This window comes from Lynx canadensis, chromosome D2, assembly GCF_007474595.2.
Source record: "Lynx canadensis isolate LIC74 chromosome D2, mLynCan4.pri.v2, whole genome shotgun sequence".
Taxonomy (NCBI): domain Eukaryota; kingdom Metazoa; phylum Chordata; class Mammalia; order Carnivora; family Felidae; genus Lynx; species Lynx canadensis.
In genome coordinates, this window is record NC_044313.2 from 78,109,239 (window position 1) to 78,126,251 (window position 17,013).

The 17,013-nt window shown below is 40.9% G+C and overlaps 1 protein-coding gene across 5 annotated transcripts in view; it reads right to left on the reverse strand.

The window, feature by feature from the left end:
- The window catches only part of LOC115527631 (zinc finger protein 33B-like), a 48,681-nt gene extending 36,022 nt beyond the window's left edge, over nt 1-12,659 (reverse strand). For 2 of the 5 annotated variants that reach the window (XM_030335402.1, XM_030335399.1), the window contains exons 1-2: nt 12,514-12,659; nt 5,976-6,102 (exon numbers count right to left, since the gene is read on the reverse strand). In XM_030335402.1, coding sequence (XP_030191262.1) covers nt 5,976-6,009 — 34 coding nt within the window. In that variant the 5' untranslated portion in view covers nt 6,010-6,102; nt 12,514-12,659. Of the gene's footprint in view, nt 1-5,596; nt 5,687-5,975; nt 6,103-12,444; nt 12,489-12,513 lie in introns of those variants that run through there. The other 3 variants (XM_030335395.1, XM_030335396.1, XM_030335400.1) reach the window with 3 other exon arrangements.
- Nucleotides 12,660-17,013: the final 4,354 nt, after the last annotated feature.

Below are 17,013 nucleotides of genomic sequence, written 5' to 3' on the forward strand. Positions count from 1 at the left end.
TGGAAATAAAAAGCCAGGGGACGAGGGTGGCATCAAGCAAGGTAGTTCATCAAAATCATGAAAGCAATGAATGAAAATCGTAGATAAATCAGAAAATCGACAGTCCAAAAGAAAATGTCTTTATTCGTCTACATAATCCTATTCTTTCTTCTAGGACACTAACATTACTTGAAGAAATGGAGATAGACCCTTTCACTGAAACTCAATATACTGTGACAAATTCCACTAACACTGTCAACCAACTTTTGTACATACTTTTTTCTCTTTGGTTTTTGTGTACTTTAATAGGTGCTTTACAAAAGCATTCGTAACTTCATCTGTAATACATGAAAATCGAAACTGACAACATTTCGAAAAGAAAACTTCCTAGGAAATATCAACACGTATAATATTGCTCCACTACAAGTAGTCTGGCATCTGCTTCGTGGAAACATGGCCATGATTAAGAGTGTTTTTTTGAATGTAGTCTAATAAATATAGCATTTCAAGGCAATGAGAAATGAATGGAATATTCCAAACAGCAAGTCATTCCCAACAGTTTGGAATAGTCTTAGGTACTTAGTTCACACAGGGCATAATTCACAGGGATTCAAGATTTGAAATGTGTAAAATAAACCACTAGCAAAATAAAGGTGACAAGCTGTGACACCAAAAATAAAAACCATAAATTTAGTATCCGATGCGTTTTAGTATTAGCAATAACAAATAGTTCAGCTCTATTTTAAGTTAAAAGCAAATAAACAAGTAAATATATTTTTAATATTTGAAAGAAAAGATATGTTAATTAATAAAGAGATCTTTAAGTCAATAGAAACGTGAATCCGGCTACATAACTAAGCACTCATGATAAAAAAGAAAATGACAATGAATGACAAATGTATGTAAAAGTCTATTATGAGAATTTAAAAGAATGCAAATGTTTAAGTAAAAACATGTAACCTATCATTTATTGAGAGAAAATTTTTTCATTTTACTTCTATACACAAAAGTTCACTCTGATGTAGTTTCAGCAATTGTGACAAAATGCGGAGATCTGTGTAACCACCACCACAGCCAAAATCCAAAACTATTTCACCACAGCCCTCAAATTCCTTCGTGCTACTCTTCTGAAGTCAAACTTCCTTACCACTCTATCCTCTGGCAGCTACTATCTATACTTCATGCCTATAGGTTTGCCTTTTCTGGAAAGTCCCATGCATATAGAATCTTACAGTATGTAATCTTGTGAGTCTGGTATCTTTGACTGAGTACAATATACTTCAGATTCATCCTTCTTATTTTATGTATCAATACACATACATTGTTGGTTTTTATTTCTCAAGTCCTTGGGGCGCCTGGGTGGGTCAGTCCGTTAAGTGTTCGAATTCGGCTCAGGTCATGACCTCATGGTTCCTTCATTCGAGCCCCATTTCGGGCTCTTTGCAGACAGCCCAGAGCCTGAAATCTGCTTCGGATTCTGTGTCTCCTCTCTCTGCCCCTCCCCTGCTTGCGCCCTGTCTCTCTCTCTCTCTCAGAAATAACCAAACATTTGCTTCCCAAGTCCTACTCCATGGTATGGATATACCACACTTATCTATTCCCCAGTCAAGTGACTTTAATTTCCAGTTTGGTTAGGGGCGCCTGGGTGGCTCAGTCGGTTGAGCGTCCGACTTCAGTTCAGGTCACGATCTCGCGGTCCGTGAGTTCGAGCCCCGCGTCAGGCTCTGGGCTGATGGCTGGGAGCCTGGAGCCTGCTTCCGATTCTGTGTCTCCCTCTCTCTCTACCCCTCCCCCATTCATGCTCTGTCTCTCTCTGTCTCAAAAATAAATAAACGTTAAAAAAAAATTAAAAAAAAAAATTTCCAGTTTGGGGAAATTATGAATAAATAAAGTACACTTTGAAATATAAGACTTAAAAATATTTTTAAAATGAGAAATATAGAGTTATGGTATGGGGTTGAGGAGATACTTATTCCCAGTCACTGTTACTCTGAGTTTAATTCATGTAAACTCCCTGGAGGCTCGTTTCTATCAAATTTTAACGGATTTTTAATCTGGCACTTCCAGCACGTACACGACTCCACATGACGCTATCATAAAATTAACTTTCAGTGATGTGCGTACAAGAATGTTTACATCAGTCAGGGTCCAGATGGGAAGAGAATCCACCCAAATGTTATAAGAGAGGGAATTTAATAGAGCAGGTTAAAACAGGCATTTTAAAGGCAAAAGTGGACACTGAGGCAACACAGGCGTAACATGGGCAGAGAGCAGCTCCCATCTCAGGGTAACATGACAGAAGAAGTCACTCAGGAGAGCGGCCCCACAGAACTGGGATTCCACACCTGAAGCGGAGGAGGTGCTGGGTCATGCTGATACTACAGATACTCAGAGAAGAGCCCTGCAGAACTGGAATTCAGACCTTCAGACCTTCAGAGCGGTGTCGTCCAGTTACTGCAGGCCGCTCAGAAGGGCACAGAGGTGGGGGGATAACGCCTCTGAGGCTCACGCCTCCCAGCTGGTGTGCCCATCGGGGAGGGATCAATATGGCTGCACCTGGGAGAGCTCAAAGAAGCTGGTGAGAAAACATGCTGGGATTCGACAGTGGTGATGGTTACACAACTTTGTGAATATGCTTACAAACCATTGAATTTTCCACTCTTAAAGGAGTGAATTTAGTGGTAGGTGAATTATATCTTACCTATTTTTAAATTTTTAAAACAATTTTTAAAAAGAAGCTGTAGGGGCGCCTGGGTGGCGCAGTCGGTTAAGCGTCCGACTTCAGCCAGGTCACGATCTCGCAGTCCGTGAGTTCGAGCCCCGCGTCAGGCTCTGGGCTGATGGCTCAGAGCCTGGAGCCTGTTTCCGATTCTGTGTCTCCCTCTCTCTCTGCCCCTCCCCCGTTCATGCTCTGTCTCTCTCTGTCCCAAAAATAAATAAACGTTGAAAAAAAAAAAATTAAAAAGAAGCTGTAGTCTACTACTAGTGACCAAAGTGCAGGGCCATCGCTGGGGTGATGTTAAGGAAAGCATCCCATGATGACACCTCACAGCCTGGAGCCTGCTTCGAATTCTGTGTCTCCCTCTCTCTTTGACCCTCGCCCCCACGCGCTCTCTCTCTCAAAAATAAACATTAAAAAAAAAAAAAGAAGTACTTAAAAAATAAATCAATAACACTAAAAAAAGATAAATGGGGAACCTGGGTGGCTTAGTTGGCTCAGCATCCAACTCTTAGTTTCAACTCAGGTCATGATCTCACGTTTCTGTGAGACTGAGTCCTAACGGGCTCTGTCCCGGAGGTGCAGAGTCAGCTCAGAATCAGATCTCCTCTCTCTGCCCCTTCCCAACTCGTACTTTCTCTTTCTCTCCCTCAAAATAAATAAATCTAAATGAATAAGTAAATAAATAAAACTCAAAAGATGTTCTTAGCAATTTTCTGTATTTGTTATACCCACGCGACCCTGAAGAAAATAGCCAACCTAGAAGAGTGACGCTGCCAGATATCATAACTTATAATTAAGTTACGATAAATAAAACGCAGTGGTATTGTCATGAAGGATAACTCCGCCAATAGAACAATCAGAAAGCCCAGAAACAAAACCACAAATACATGCTCACCCAATAAATGACAAATATAAAACCACCAATCAGCAGGAGAAAGGACAGTCTTTGCAACCGTCATCAGAAGTCATGGAGAAGACAAGACATAACTCAGAAAAGATATTTTCAATAAATACATATTTCTACAAACAATTCATATCCAAGATATATTTTAAGACTTCTAGAATTCATTTTTAGGGAATTTTTTTTAATATAATTTATTGTCAAATTGGATTACATACCACACTCAGTGCTCAACCCAACTAATGCCCTCCTCAGTTCCCATCACCCACTTTCCCCTCTCCCCCACTCCCCATAAACCCTCAGTTTGTTCTCTGTATTTAAGAGTCTCTTATGGTTGGCCCCCCCACCCCTGTTTGTAACTATTTTTTCCCTTCCTCTCCCCCCATGGTCTTGTGTTAAGTTTCTCAAGATCCACATGAATGAAAATATAGTATCTATCTTCCTCTGACTGACTTATTTCACTTAGCATAATACCTTCCAGCTCCATCCACGTTGCTGCAAATGGCATGATTTCATCCTTTCTCATTGCCAAGTAGTATTCCATTGTATATATAAACCACGTATTCTTTAACCATTCATTAGTTGATGGACATTTAGGCTCTTTCCATAATTTGGCTATTGTTGAAAGCGCTGCTATAAACATTGGGGTATAGGTGCCCCTATGCATCAGCACTCCTGTATCCCATGGGTAAATTCCTAGTAGTGCTACTGCTGGGTCATAGGGTAGTTCTATTTTTAAATTTTTAAGGACTCTCCACACTGTTTTCCAGAGCGGCTGCATCAGTTTGCATTCCCATAAAACTTCTAGAATCATTCAATAAGACCAATAACCCAATAAACTAGTATCGGCAAAAGACCTGAGCAGTTACTATGCTAAAGGACATCCAAAAAGCCAATGAACATATGAAAGCATACTCAACATCATTAGTGATCAGAGAAATGGGAATTAAAACCTGACGAGATAGAGCAACACAACGACCAGAATGGTTAAATTTAATTAGACTGACAATATCAAGTGCTCATAATGATGAACTGCTATTAAACTCCTCACACACTGCTAGTGGCAATATGATTTAGTACAATCACGCTGGAAAACTGTTAAAACTAACACACATTGATTAGATATGTAGCTACTCTGTACCCAGCAAGTCCATTTCTGGTCACACATCTAACACACATAAGAGTTTAGGGGTGCCTGGGTGGCACAGTCAGGTGAGCATTCAACTCTTGGTTTCAGCTCGGGTGATAACCTCACGGTTCATGAGATTGGGCCTCACGTTGCGCTCTGTGCTAACAGCATGCAGCCTGCCGGGGACTCTCTCCCCCTCTCTCTCTGCTCTCCCCTGTCACATTCACACACTCTCTCTCAAAATTAATGAATGAACTTCATTTAAAGATTTCAAAAATTTAAAAACAGTTTGTGTCCTCCAAAACACACACAGAAGAATATTTACATCAAGGTTTTTCAAATACTTTAAAACTCAAAAGAAATAAGTTTCAAAACAAGTGTGTTTCCAATATGTATCCTAAAGATGTAGCATAAAAATAAAGAGATAAACTTTGGGATGGTCACAATGGAATGCTACACAGAAATATACAGCAATTAACTAATCATACACACAACATGGGTATTTTTCAAAGATATAATACTGAACCAAAGATGCCCGGTACTATATGTATATATACACACACATATAAAATACACATGGTTGTTATACACATATACAGATAGTATGTCTTAACTCAATATAACTTATTCCAATAAAAAAGATAACATCTGTGTATAAAAGTGACAGTAGAAGATTCTGGGTGATTCAGGGACACTGAACATTTGAGTCAAGTCAACATGCCACTTCCAAAGGTTCATTGGAGCCTCTAAAAAGTGATTCCTGAAGACCACTTCAAAGACCATTTCAATGGTCTTAAGCTCTTAACTGACGCTTTGTCATCTAATTTCCTCCTGAACTCCAACTGACTCACACTGATGGACTCACCTGGGTCACTCTGGCCTGGGGAGTCTAATATCCATGGCTCCTCTCCTTGCTCCAACTGGAGGATCACTTCTGGTTTAGGAATGGATAACCCTGTGAATGAGAATTGTATCACGTGGGAGAAACTGCATGAGTTTCAGGACTCCTCAAGGTGGACGACAGTATAACTCAAAGACTACACAATAAAAAAAAATTTAATTTAATCCCTGTTACGGGACACAGGGAAACAAATTCCTTGTGACAACCAAAAGGGATAAACCACCCTTGGCCTCCAAATTCCAAAGCTAAATATTATTGTAGTCTACAAAAACTCTACAGGTTTCTGTAAATACAAAACAGGCACACATACTGGAGGCCTGCCTGCGAAACAAGCACTACCTACCCACTGCGACAAGGTGGCTGTAGTTCTCCAGCATCACGTCCCTGTACAGGGTCCTCTGAGCAGGGTCCAGGCGCTGCCACTCCTCCTCAGTGAAGCCCACAGTCACATCCCCGAATGACAATAATCCCTGCAAAAGCACATTGTGCTCAGTCTAAAGCAGTCAGAATCAGGAAATATGAAAAAAAAAAAAAAAAAAAAAGGATGTTCAAAGACAAATTCTTACATGTTTTGCTGTTGAAAACTGACCAGATAATCTTACTAACCTCTACTATATATATACCTTGTTTTGTGTTAGACTTTGTGAGTAAAAAAGAGATTAGAGTAGAAATACCACTGACGAATCAATTTATTCTCTAATGCAAAAGATCTGAGTGCACACATGTACTTGGAACTGCCCTGGTTCTGACAATTCCAAGTGGAATAAAATACTCTTTCTCATCTCAAAGAAGATATTCTCATAAGGAAACCCGCAAAGACATACCTGCCACAGGAATTAAAGAATCCACACCTAAGAAGACATTACGTTTATACATCAGGCTGATCCTTGGCACAAAGAGAGAGCCTACCACCATCAAACAATAAATAAGTAAGAAGAAACAAAAACAGTAAGAAAATACAGCAAACATTGCAGACTGGGGAGAATCTGATTTCCAAGCTACCACATGATTAAATTCAAATGCCCAATGTTTAATCAAAAAATCACAAGGCATACAAGAAAACAGGAAAACATGTAACCATATAAAACTCCTAAAAAAAAACAACAGAGGTGCTAATGAGCTCCTTGACATAGGTCTTGGCAATGGTTTTAGGTTTGACACCAAAAGCAAAAAAACAACACAAGAAGAAATAAATAGGAGTACATCATAACTAAAATGTTTTGCACACCAAAGAAAATCATCAACAAAAATAGAAAGGAAACCTACTGAACACAGAAAATATTCCTGAGTCCTGTATCTCATAAGGGACTAATATTCAAAATGTATAAAGAACTCACATAACTCACTTGCAAAAAAAATATGAATACACATTGTTCAGAGAAGACATAGAGGGCCATAAAAAAGACGCTCAACATCATTCATCATTAGGGAGAGGCAAATCAAAACCACAATGATATTACCTCCTACCTGTTAGAATGGCTACCAAAAACACAAGGAGGAACAAGTGTTAACAAGGATGCAGACAAAAGGGAATGCTGGGCACTGCGCATCGGAATGTAAACTGGTGCTATGGAAAACAGTATGGAGGCTCTCCAGACAATTAAAAGTAGAACTACCATATGATCCAGCCATTCCACTTCCCAATATTTACCCACTCCTCCAAAAAAAATAAAAACATTAACTCAAAAAGATACATACACCCCATGTTTACAGCAGCATTATTTACAATATCCAAGATATGGACACAACCTAACTGTCCACTGATGGATGAATGCATAAAGAAATTGTGGTATGTATATACAACGGAATATGATTCAGCCATGAAAAAGAATGAAACCTTGCCATTTGCAACAACATGGATGGACTTTATGGCATGATGCTAAGTGAAATAAGTCAGAAAGAGAAAGACAAGTAAGTACCATGTGATCTCTCTTACATGTGGAATCTTAAAAAAACAAAAACAAAAAACAAGCTCATACAGAGAACAACCTGGGGGGGGGGGGAAATGGGTGAATCCTTTTCTAGTTTAAAAAACTGTCTTCAAGAGAACAAGGAAACTACAATATGTTTTAGGAACATGGATGTAAAAGGTCCTCAACAAAATATTTCCAAACAGAATTCACCAGCATAGTAAAAGGATTATTACATATCACAGAGCTATAGTAATCAAAACATATGGTACTGGCATGAAAATAGACACAAAAATCAATGGAACAGAATCGAGACCTCAGAAGGAAACCAATACCTACATGGTCAATTAATCTATGACAAAGGAAGCAAGAATAAACTTTGTGAAATAGACAGTCTCTTCAACAAATGGTGCTGGGAAAACTGGACAGCTACATGCAAAAGAATTAAACTGGACCACTTTCTTACACTATACACAAAAAAGAAACTCAAAAAGGATTAAAGACCTAAATGTCACCCCCAAATCATAAAACTCCTAGAAGACAACTACACCCAGTAACTTCTTTGACATGGGCCATAGAAACATTTTTCTAGATATGTCTCCTCAGGCAAGGGAAGTAACAGCAAAAATTAACTGTTGCAACTACACCAAAATAAAACGTTTTTGCACAAAGAAAACCATCAACAAAACAAAAAGGCAACCCAGTGAATGGGAGGAAATATCTGAAAATGATATATCTAACAAAGAGGTTAATTACCAAAACATATGAAGAGCTTATACACCTGATTAAAGCAGACATCCAGGGGCACCTGGGTGGCTCAGTCAGCTAAGCATCCAACTTTGGCTCAGGTCACGATCTCACGGTTCGTGGGTTTGAGCCCCACATTGAGCTTTGTGCCGACAGCTTGGAACCTGGAGCCTACTTCAGGTTCTGTGTCTCCCTCTCTCTCTGCCCTTCCCCTGCTCCTGCTCTCTGTAACCCTCTCTCTCAGACACAGGAAAACATGTTCGACGTCACTCATCATCAAAGAAATGCAAATCAAAACCACAATGAGGTATCACCTCACACCTGTCAGAATGGCTAATATCAAAAAGAAATAACAAATGTTGGCGAGGATGTGGAGAAAAATGTAAATTTTTGGTGGGAATGGAACCGGTGCAATCACTGTGGAAAACAGTATGGAGGTTTCTCAAAAAAGTAAAAATGGAAATACCATATGACCCAGTAGTTCCACTACCGTGCATTTAGCCAAAGTAAATAACACACTTAATTGGAAAAGACACATACACCCCTATGTTTACTGCAGTATTATTTACAATACCCAAGATATGGAAGCAACCCAAGTGTCCACTGACACATGAAGGAATAGAGAAGATTTGGTATATATACACAATGCAATATTACATAGGCATTAAAAAGAATGAGATCTTGGCATTTGGGACAAAATGGATGGCACTAAAATGTATTATGCTAAATGAAATAAGACAGACAGAAAAAGAAAAATACCACATGATTTCACTTCCATGTGGAATCTAAAAAACAAAACAAATGAACAAAGAAACAAAAAAGAGACCCATAAATACAAAGAACAACCTGATGGTTGCTAAGGGAAAGTGTTGGAAGATGGATGATACCGAGAAAGAGGATTAAGAGTTACAACTTTCAAGTTATAAAATAAATAAATCATGGAGATGAAAAGTATAGAACAGCAAATAAGGTCAGTAATATTGTAATAATGTATGGCAACAGTTGGTGATTACACTTATTGTGGTAAGTACTAATGTATACAATTGTTGAATCAGTATGTTGTACACCTTATGCTAATATAAAATTGTATGTTAATTGTGTTTCCTTTAAAAAATAAAAAAATAAAAAAATAAAAAGGGGGCGCCTGGGTGGCTCAGTCATTTAAGCGTCTGACTTCGGTTCAGGTCATGATCTCCTGCTCTGTGAGTTCCAGCCCCAAGTCGGGCTCTGTGCTGACAGCTCAGAGCCTGGAGCCTGCTTCAGATTCTGTAGCTCCCTCTCTCTCTGGCCTCCCCCGTTCATGCTCTGTCTCTCTCTGTCTCAAAAATAAATAAACGTTAAAACAAAACAAAACAAAACAAAACAAAACAAAATAAAATAAAATAAAAATAAAATAAAATAAAATAAAATAAAATAGGGGCACTTGGGTGCCTCAGTCACTTGAGCAACCCACTCTTGGTTTGGATCAAGTCATGATCCCAGGGACATGAGATCGAGCCCTGTGTCACACTCCACACTGGGCATGGAGCCTGTCTAAGAGTCTGTCTTTCCCTTTTCCTCTGCCCCATCCCTGCTCATGTCCACACTCACTGTCTAAAAAATTAATAAAATTTAATTTACATTTTAAAAAAGGATTATTATACACCATGACCAAGTAGATCCATTCCTGGAATGCAAGGATGGTTCAACATACAAAAATTGATTAATATAATACACCACATCCATATAATGAAGGAAAAAAACCCACAGATGACAATCTCAAGTGATGCAGAAAAAGCATCTGACAAAATTCAACCATCTTTCTTGTAACCGCAGTCAACAAAAGAGGAATAGGAGGGAAATACCCCCACATAATAAAAGCCAAAAATATAACACACACACACACACACACACACACACACACACACACAGGAAAAATTATTCTCAGTGGTGAAAAGGCAGAAAGCTATTCCTCTCAGATCAGGAGTAAGGTCAGGATGCCTGCTTTCACCACTTGTCTTCAACACAGGACTGGATGTTCTAGTCAGAGCATTAGACAAGAAAAAGAAATAAAAAGCATCTAAATTAGAAAGGAAAAAGTAAAGGCATCTGTGCAAATGAAATAATATTACATGTAGAAAAACCTAAAGACTCCACAAAAAAAGCGGCTGCATCAACTAAATGAATTCAGCAAAGTAGCAAGATACATCAACACACAAAAATCAGTTGCATTTCTATATACGTACAATGAACGATCTGAAAAGGAAGTTACAAAACCAATTCCACTTACCAAAGCATCAAACAAATCTTAGGAATTAATGTAACTAAAGATGTAAAAGATCTACACAATAAAAACTACAAAATAGTGCTGAAGGCATTAAAGAAGGCATTAATAAATGGAAACACATCCCATGTTCCTGGATTAGACAACTTCTTGTTAAAATGTCAATACTACTCAAAGTGATGTACAGCTTCAATGAAATCCTTAGCAAAATCCCAATGACGTTTTTTGCAGAAATTAAAAAAACCCATCCTAAAATTCAAAGAAACCAGACTATCCACAACAATCCTGAAAAACAACAAAACTGGAAGACTTACACTTCCTGATTTCAAAACTTAGTACAAAGCCACAGCAATCAAAACAGGATGGTACCAGCATAAAAAGGGACAAATAAGACCAATGGAATAGAAAAAAGAGTCCAGAAATAAACACTCACACATCTTGTCAAATGATTTTTGACAAGGCTGTCAAGACCACTCAATGGGAAAATGACAGTCTTTTCATCAAATGGCACTAGAAAAACTGGATAGCCACATGCAAAAGAATAAAGTTGGGCCCTTACCTAACACCATACACAAAAATCAACTCACACCAAGTACCTAAATTTAAGATCTAAAACAATAAAACTTAGAAGAAAACATAGGACAAAAGATCCACAACACTGGACTTGGCAAGGTTTTCCTGGATATGACATCAAAGGCATGGGTAACAAAGAAGAAATTGACAAACTTTTCATGAAAATGGAAATATTTTGACTACAAAAGACACTATCCACAGAGTTAAAAATCAATCCACAGGAAAAAATATTTATAATTCATATATCTGATAAGGAATTAATATCCAGAACATATAGACAACTCCTAATATTCAACAACAACAACAAAACCCAAAACAATCCAATTCAAAAATGGGCAATGCAGTTGAACAGATACTTCTCCAAAGAAGATACACAAATGGCCAATACACAAGAAAAGATACCAAAGGAAATACAAGTCAAAGGTACAGTAAGATCCCACCTCACACCCATTAAGATTGCTACTACCAAAAAAAGAAAAAGCAACTGTTGGCAAGGATGGAGAGGAAATGGAACTCCCATCCTCTGCTGCTGACTGCTTAGAGTGTAAAGCGGTACAACCATTGTAAAAACAGGATGGAGCTTCCTCAAAATTAAAACTAGAGTTACCTTACGGCCCAGCAATTTTCCTTCGAGGTATATACCCAAGAGTAGGTCTCAACCACATGTCTCAACCACTCGTGTTCACGGCAGCATCATTATTCACAATAGTGGAAACATGGAAGCAACTCAAGTGTCCATGGACAGGTGAATGGACAAGCATAATGTGCATATACGTACAATGGGATATTACTCAGCCTTAAAAATGGAAAAAACCCTGCAATACGCTACAACATGGATGAATCTTGAGGACGTAATGCTAAGCGAAATAAGCCAGTCACAAAAGGACAAAGACTACAGGATTTCACTAATACGAGGTACTCAGAGTAGTCAAAATTATAGAAACAGGAAGTTGTAACAGTGGTTTCCAGCACCTAGAGGTAGGGGAGATTGGGGAGTTATTGTTTAATAGGTATAGGATTTCAGTTTTTACAAGATGAAAAGAGTACGGGGATGAACGGTAGCGACATTTGCCCAACGATGTGAATGTATCTAATACCACTGAAGCGGCTCCCGTCACCTCCCAGAAGGCGTTACGCGGTTACCATGGGGACGGGACACTAACCACCTGTGGCTGGGAGGACGAAGACGGACCCGAGTGGAGAAGAACGAGGTCCCCCCCCCGGAGAGAAGCGACCACCCACGAGCGCCCCCGGGCCAGTTTCCGCCGGTCTTACTGAGGCCTCGGGCGACCCTTCACCTCGGAGACGAAAACACGAACCTTCGCTGGGTGACAAGCGCGGGGACGCGCCGGTTCGCATTCGATGCATAAAGACGGAGCAGGACTCACCCCGCGCTCAGGCAGCGAGCCGTTTCCTCCTTCACCGGCCCCTCCCGCGCGGGGCCTCCGTCCCACGGGTCACCCACATTCAACCACCGCCACCCGAGTTCTTCACCATCGCGTAGTCCCGCCTGCGTCCAGGCGCTCTGTGGCGAGAGCAACAGGGACAGTCCTCTCGCGATGCTGCGGACGCCAACGTGAACTACCGGGAAGAGAGCAAAGCACATGCGCAGAAGGCCCCGAGCGGTTCCTGCGCCTGACCAGGGAGAGCATGCTGAGTTTCCCAAGTCCCTGGCGCCACCTCCTTGGAAAACACCTTTCATTCTTAGGCGACATCGGATAGAACTGCCCGATTTAGCAAATTAGGTACAAGCAGGAGGCAATGATACTACAGTTTGACTCATTGTTTATCCGAAATTAATGCTAAGTACCTAAACATACATCTCTTTCATTAATTCTATATCCCTGATGAATTGGTTCTCCTAGAGGTTCCTTCTTTTGCAGAATACACCTGCAGAATTTCTCCAGGGACAGTTTGAATTCCATTTATATTGTAACATCGACAGTACCATCCCTCTCTTATTTCGTTCTTCGCCCTTTCAGACATCATTGATGAGAAAGCATACTCAATTCAGCATTATGAGTGGTCAAGAATCACCACTCGTATCACCAACATTGTTAGGGCAATACGATTTGAAACAAAATCTTCTCCGAACCTATAAACTTAACCACTCAGGGAGAACACAAAGAAAACAATTTTATCATTCAGTGCCAGGATACATATCACATACAATCCAAAGACAAAAAGAAATCTCACCCTTCTTTATAGCCAAGCAGATACAACCCATCACATAAATGTTGCAAAGATAAACAATAACTAGTCTCAAGCAGGAGGATTTCACACCAACATTTTGTCACACATTCTTTCCCCTAAATTTACCTGGTAATTAGAATGACCACCTGTGTTAGTTTATTGGTGTTACAACAAGTTAAAAAACAAGATTCTCATATCCTTATGACAGTAGGTAGTTTTGCAACATGGATCAAGGCCCCCACTACCAAAGTTTAAGCTTCTACACTCTCATAGAATCTGGGATACAGAACTGCCAGCTCCCTCAAAGTTTACATTCCAAACAGATGGTTCTGAGGTCCTTGGGAAAGATATTCTAAGTTGTAAAACTGACAAGAGACATTTAACAAGATTTATGGTTTATTCTCAATGGTGCAGAGAAAAAATTTACAACTTGAAAATCTACAAGGAAGGATGTCTCTTCATTTTTAGCAGAATATTAAGGCTCGTTTTGAATTTGTAAATGCCTTTACGCACTCTTACCACTTAGTTAATATGGTACTGAAGGTCCTAGAAAGGACAATTAGGCAATAAAATGGAAGAAAAGGCATCCAGATTGGAAATAAAGTGCTAAAACTCTTTCTCCCTGCAGATGACATGAACTTCTATATAGAATATTCTTACGATCCAGACAACAAACATCAGAAGTAATAAACCATTGCAACACGTTTGTAAGACACAAGATCAATATATGAATAGCAAATGAATTTGTATACACTAGCACTAACCAATCCACAAACAAAATGTTCTTAGAAGTGAATGTAACAGGGGCACCAGGGTGGCTCAGTTAGTTAAGCATCCAACTACGGCTCAGGTCATGATCTACAAATGTGCCCACATTCAAAAGGAGGGGACACAGGAGCACCAGGGTGGCTAACTCAGTTGAATGTCTGACTCCTGGTTTTGGCTTAGTCATGATCTCATGGTTCTTTGGCTTAGATCATGATCTCATGGTTCATGAGTTTGAGACCCGCTTCAGGCTCTGGACTGCTGACACAGAACCTGTTTGGCATTCTCTATCACCCACATCATCTGTCCCTACCCTACCTTCCCTCTCTCTCCTTCAAAAATAAATATACTAAAAAAAAAAAAAAAAATGAAGGGACACAGACCTTCCCTCTCAATGAGATAAGGGTCAAAAGATTTGCAAATATGTTTTGAAACCTTTACACTTAGGAGACCACTTAATAGTGCCTTCATTCATCTCCCCAATGGAAGATGCAGGGGAGCTGGGAGGTTGAAAACATCTCAAACTTCCTGAGGTTTTATTAACGGCAAATGTATGAGCACTACTGCAAGAATTGTGAGCATTTGTCTAAGTTCAGCACTGAGCAGGCACTTTAAACAGCGACACTTGCACAGGTGTACTCACATCCCACCTGCAAGAGGTGGTCTATTAAAATGCCGGCGGCTTACAGGGGAAGCGAACGTTCTACGAACGCCTTTTTCAAGAGCCCAGGATTGTGCATACTGAGAAGTGACAGGAGTGCCTTGGTCACTATCAGTAACGTCTGGAACTAGGAAGGGAAAGGGAGTATCCTGCTCGGCTCCTGTATCATAGCCATAGGACCTGGAGAAACATCTGTTACCGTGATTTACATTCAGGCTGTACTGTGAGGCAAGACATTTCCAGAATTCCTTACCCCACGGTGGGGCACCTCTTGGGTTAATGGCCCAAGAGTACGTAAAAAAGAGCAGATGGGGCCACTTGTTGGCCAGAGGCTCCAGTGTTAAGAGGACTACTTGATGTTTGGCCACTTATGCAGACTCTTGGGACCCAAGAGATGATGTTCCCTTCATCAGGGACATCCTGGAAAAGGGATGAAAGCCAGCAACACTCCCCCGAGCTCCATCACATGTCAGGATGATGATGGCATCTGTAAAGTCTGAGAACTGCTACTGCTGCTCATTCAGTTCATTGCAAGGGACAGTCCCGGTAACGGGGTCCGGGAGAAGGGGGACCTCTTCCAGCACCACAGCTGGGCTGAATGAAGCAGAAGAGCACAGCCCCCTTGCAGCTGGGATACGCCAGAGACCCCACGTTTGGCTCCATCATGCAGCAAGGAAGCGTCAGTAACCATGCTTGCAAGGTACTGCTTCCATGACTCGAGCTGCAACAGGCAGTTGGGTATGGAGGGTCCCAGGCTCAGGGAGCCTCTTTGTGCTGGGGCACCAAGTACATGACCAACACCTGATGCTCCAATGGGGATTACTGCAAGGCTGAAGCAGGTAGTTTCTTGCATCAGAAGCCACTGGGCAACCTATGGCCACCCTGGGGGGGGGTCTACAAACTCCAGGAGGAATGGGGGGATACTGGCAAAGTTTCTGCAGTGAAGAAGGGCACTCACAGGAGTGCCTGTTGACTTCAATGTGGGTTGATTCTAGAGCCTGTTTGTGGAGGGGGCCCTATAAAGTTGGGCCAATTGGAGGTAGAGCCATCAATATAACTGAGTAAACTGTTTAAGTGGGGAATATGTTCCTTGCAGAACCCAAGAAGAAAAGACACATTTGTATTAACATTCTGTGTGCTAAGAACACACAAGACAAAGAACAGTCAGTAGCAGTTTCATGACAGTGGCAGGGATGCAACAGTCCCAGGTTTACAAGTAATTTTCAGGGAATTTACCTGAGGTGGATCTTTGCAGTATGTATGGGAAAATGAATTATCACAACTTTTGTATGTGAACGCCTAATACATGGGTGAAGGATCTCCTTGGAGGATGAGGTCATCGATATATCATACCTGGGTTCCTGAAGAAATCTGGGTGCAATTAAGGTATCGCCTGCAAAGACTATGTGCAATGGCAAAGAGTTGCTGGGATATCCCATTGGCAGCCTGCTGAAGGTGTACCGGGTGCCTTTGGAGGCAAAGGCAAACTATGGCTGAGGCTGCTGAAAACAGCCCTGGGAAGAATGTACTGGCAAAACCCATAGTAACAACATATGTACTGGTTGCTGCTTAGACGAAGGCAGTTATTTCAGGAACAGTGGTGTTGAGTCCTGAACAACTGGCCACAGCATTGAGGATGCGGTGACCCACTGTGACATGCCAACACTATTTCCAGGTTTAAGAACGCAGTAAACTGGAGTACTGAATGGAGAAGCAGCAGTGACAATCACTTCGTCTCTGAACAGGTGGTTACCATGCTTTCAACCGGGACATACAGTACACGGGGGTCCCCTTCTGACAACCCAAATTCTAAGTGCCAAAAGTTCATATTCACTCGACTGGAACCTACCATAGGAATGTGCTATAATTAAGTCAATGGGTGCTGTGACCACGGAGAACTCAGGCAATAATAGTTCTGTGGATTAAGAGAAAACATACCTACTCATCCGAATGTCTCAGGTTGTTCATACTGTTAAAAAAAAATAACACAGCCCGGGTGGCTTACAAACAACACAAATTTATTTCTCACAGTTCTGGAGGCCCTCAAGTCCAAGACAGATGAAGGGGCCAGTGGTATCAGCACGTGGGGAGGGCCTGCCTCCTGGTTCACAGATAGCTGTCCTTTTGCTCTGTCGTCACTTGTGCAAAAGCCAAAGGCGTTCGCTCAACACTTGTGAGGGCTTTACTCCCATTCATGAGAGCTCTACCCCCATAACCTCATCACATCCCAAAGGCCCCCCACCTCCAGAGACCATCACACTGAGGACTG